The sequence below is a fragment of the Capra hircus genome, chromosome 15, assembly GCF_001704415.2.
Source record: "Capra hircus breed San Clemente chromosome 15, ASM170441v1, whole genome shotgun sequence".
In the NCBI taxonomy this organism is placed as follows: Eukaryota; Metazoa; Chordata; class Mammalia; order Artiodactyla; family Bovidae; genus Capra; species Capra hircus.
Genome location: NC_030822.1, coordinates 1,785,732 through 1,789,137, shown reverse-complemented (window position 1 = coordinate 1,789,137; position 3,406 = coordinate 1,785,732). Strand labels below are relative to the sequence as shown.

Sequence of the window (3,406 nt, the reverse complement as noted above, 5' to 3'; positions counted from 1 at the left end):
AACAAGCAATATGGAATGATTTGAGAAGTATTCCAGGCAGAGAAAAGGACAAATACAAAGCTTCTGAGGCAGGGGCATGCACAGCACTGTCCAGGAATGGCAAGAAATCAGTGTGAGTAAAGGGCGGTGAGTGGGTAGGAGAGTGATAAGACAAGGTAACAGCTCAGCTTAAGTATTATGGTCAAATCAGCCACTTCAAAGCATTTCTGAAAAAAAGAAAAGATGAAAGAAAATAACCTTAATCACTGCACTATTTTTAACGTAATGTAGAGAGATGGTAGTCATAAAGTTAATGTAAAAAAAGTCTTAATATTCTCTCCACTTTTAGTCTAACGTGACTATTATCTTTTGGAAATTGCCATGTGAACATGCTTTCTCTTACCAAAACCCTCAGTAACAACTCAAACATTAACTTCTAAGATGATGTTATTATTTAATCTTATTAAAATGTGTCAAAAGCCACATTTCAGTTCAGTTCATTTCAGTTCAGTCACTCAGTCGTGTCCAACTCTTTGTGACCCCATGAATCCAGCACACCAGGCCTCCCTGTCCATCACCAACTCCCGGAGTTCACTCAGACTCACGTCCATCGAGTCAGTGATGCCATCCAGCCATCTCATCCTCTGTCATCCCCTTCTTCTCCTGACCCCAATCCCTCCCAGCATCAAAGTCTTCTCCAATGAGTCAACTCTTCGCATGAGGTGGCCAAAGTACTGGAGTTTCAGCTTTAGCATCCTTCCTTCCAAAGAAATCCCAGGGTTGATCTCATTCAGAATGGACTGGTTGGATCTCCTTGCAGTCCAAGGGACTCTCAAGAGTCTTCTCCAACACCACAGTTCAAACGCGTCAATTCTTCGGCACTCAGCCTTCTTCACAGTCCAACTCTCACATCCATACATGACCACAGGAAAAACCATAGCCTTGACTAGACGGACCTTAGTCGGCAAAGTAATGTCTCTGCTTTTGAATATGCTATCTAGGTTGCTCATAGCTTTTCTTCCAAGGAGTAACTGTCTTTTAATTTCATGGCTGCAATCACTATCTGCAGTGATTTTGGAGCCCCCAAAAATAAAGTCTGACACTGTTTCCCCATCTATTTCTCATGGAGTGATGGGACCAGATGCCATGATCTCAGTTTTCTGAATGTTGAGCTTTAAGTCAACTTTTTCACTCTCCTCTTTTGCTTTCATCAAGAGGCTTTTTAGTTCCTCTTCACTTTCTGCCATAAGGGTGGTGTCATCTGCATATCTGAGGTTATTGATATTTCTCCCGGCAATCTTGATTCCAGCTTGTGCTTCTTCCAGTCCAGCGTTTCTCATGATGTACTCTGCACAGAAGTTAAATAAGCAGGGTGACAATATACAGCCTTGATGTACTCCTTTCCCAATTTGGAACCAGTCTGTTGTTCCATGTCCAGTTCTAACTGTTGCTTCCTGACCTGCATACAGATTTCTCAAGAGGCAGGTCAGGTGGTCTGGTATTCCCATGTCTTTCAGAATTTTCCACAGTTTATTGTGATCCACACAGTCAAAGGCTTTGGCATAGTCAATAAAGCAGAAATAGATGTTTTACTGGAACTCCCTTGCTTTTTCCATGATCCAGCGGATGTTGGCAATTTGATCTCTGGTTCCTCTGCCTTTTCTAAAACCAGATTGAACATCAGGGAGTTCATGGTTCATGTATCGCTGAAGCCTGGCTTGGAGAATTTTGAGCATTACTTTACTAGCGTGTGAGATGAGTGCAACTGTGCGGTAGTTTGAGCATTCTTTGGCATTGCCTTTCTTTGAGATTGGAATGAAAACTGACCTTTTCCAGTCCTGTGGCCACTATTGAGTTTTCCAAATTTGCTGGCGTACTGAGTGCAGCACTTTCACAGCATCATCTTTCAGGATTTGAAATAGCTCTACTGGAATTCCATCACCTCCACTAGCTTTGTTCATAGTGATGCTTTCTAAGGCCCACTTGACTTCACATTCAAAATGATGATCATATTTCTGAATTTTGAATGCTTGGACCTGTTCCAAAACTAAAGAAATAAACAATATTTGACTAAATTTTATGTTCGAGTCCCTACATGGCTGTGAACATTGAGTTATGACATACAGTAGGTCTAAGAAAGATGAAATAATTTCTGTGCATTTCACTCCATTAAAAGGTTAAACCTAGAGAATACTTTGCCTTCTCAATAACCTTCTTGAATGCACTCTTGACTTCTCTGTTCCTTAGGCTATAGACCACGGGGTTCAGCATGGGGATGAGCATCGTATAGAACACAGATGCAATTTTGTCTGTGTCCATGGAGTGGCTGGAACTGGGCTGTAAGTACATGAAGATGACGGTCCCGTAAAATATGGAGACTGCAACAAGGTGGGACGCACAGGTGGATAAAGCCTTCTGGTATCCTTTACCTGACTGCAACTTCAAAATGGTGATAAATATGAGCAAGTAGGAAATCAGAATAACAAGAAGCGCAAAGAAGATATTAAAGCTTGAAATAAGAAAAACAATCAGCTCATTAATGTCTTTATTTGAACAAGTCAGAGACATGACTGCTGGAATATCACAGAAAAAGTGATGGACGACATTGGACGTACAAAAAGAGAGATAGAATGTGTCCCCAACATCAATAGCAGCAGTCAGAATACCGAAGATCCAAGAGCCTGTGGCCAGACGTGCGCACGCACCTGTGGTCACGGTGGTGGTGTAATGCAGGGGTTTGCACACTGCTGCGTAGCGGTCATAAGCCATTGAGGCCAACAGGCAATTTTCCAGAGTGGCAAAGGCTACAAACAAGAACATCTGAGCAGCGCAGGCATGGTAGGAGATGGTCTTGCCTCCTGTAAGGAGCCCAGCCATCACCTCCGGGCTGATGGTGGAGGAGTAACAGGAGTCCACGAGAGACAGGTTACTGAGGAAAAAGTACATAGGGATGTGGAGACGGGGGTCCAGCAGGATCAACGTGGTCATCCCCAGGTTCCCAGTCAGAGTGAGGAGGTAAACGAGGGTGAAGGTTACGAATAGAGGGACCTGCAGCTGTGGGTCATCTGTGAGTCCGAGCAGGATGAAGCCAGCTCCCTCTGTAGTATTTTCCATGAAAGTGATTTGAGCGTCACGAGATGCTCTGTGGCAAAGAGAAATTACACATGGATGAACAAACAGCAGTTGCACAGAAGCTGAAATGCACACGTATGGTTTTATTAGAACAATCAGTTTTTCATCAGTGTTTACCATTTTGGTAACATAGGCTGACAGCGCAGTGTAGTGATATCTTATTTATACAGTAGCAGACATTTGAAGAGGGAGGGTCTTCAAGGATCACCTTCTCAAGTTCTTGTTTCCATATACGAGTAAACTGCGTTGCAGCTAGAACTGAAGTTTTCTAAGTTCATACGCCAACAGTGAATCC

General features: G+C 43.1%; 1 protein-coding gene across 1 annotated transcript; it reads right to left on the bottom strand.

Moving 5' to 3' along the window:
- Window positions 2,149-3,093, bottom strand: LOC102187419 (olfactory receptor 5B3-like). Its single transcript, XM_018058867.1, has one exon. It carries the CDS (start codon window positions 3,091-3,093, stop codon window positions 2,149-2,151), a length of 945 nt encoding a protein of 314 aa, XP_017914356.1.

Coding starts and splice junctions, on each gene's coding strand:
- LOC102187419 (XM_018058867.1), bottom strand. CDS start 3,093: ATGGAAAATACTACAGAGGGAGCTGGCTTCATCCTGCTCGGACTCACA.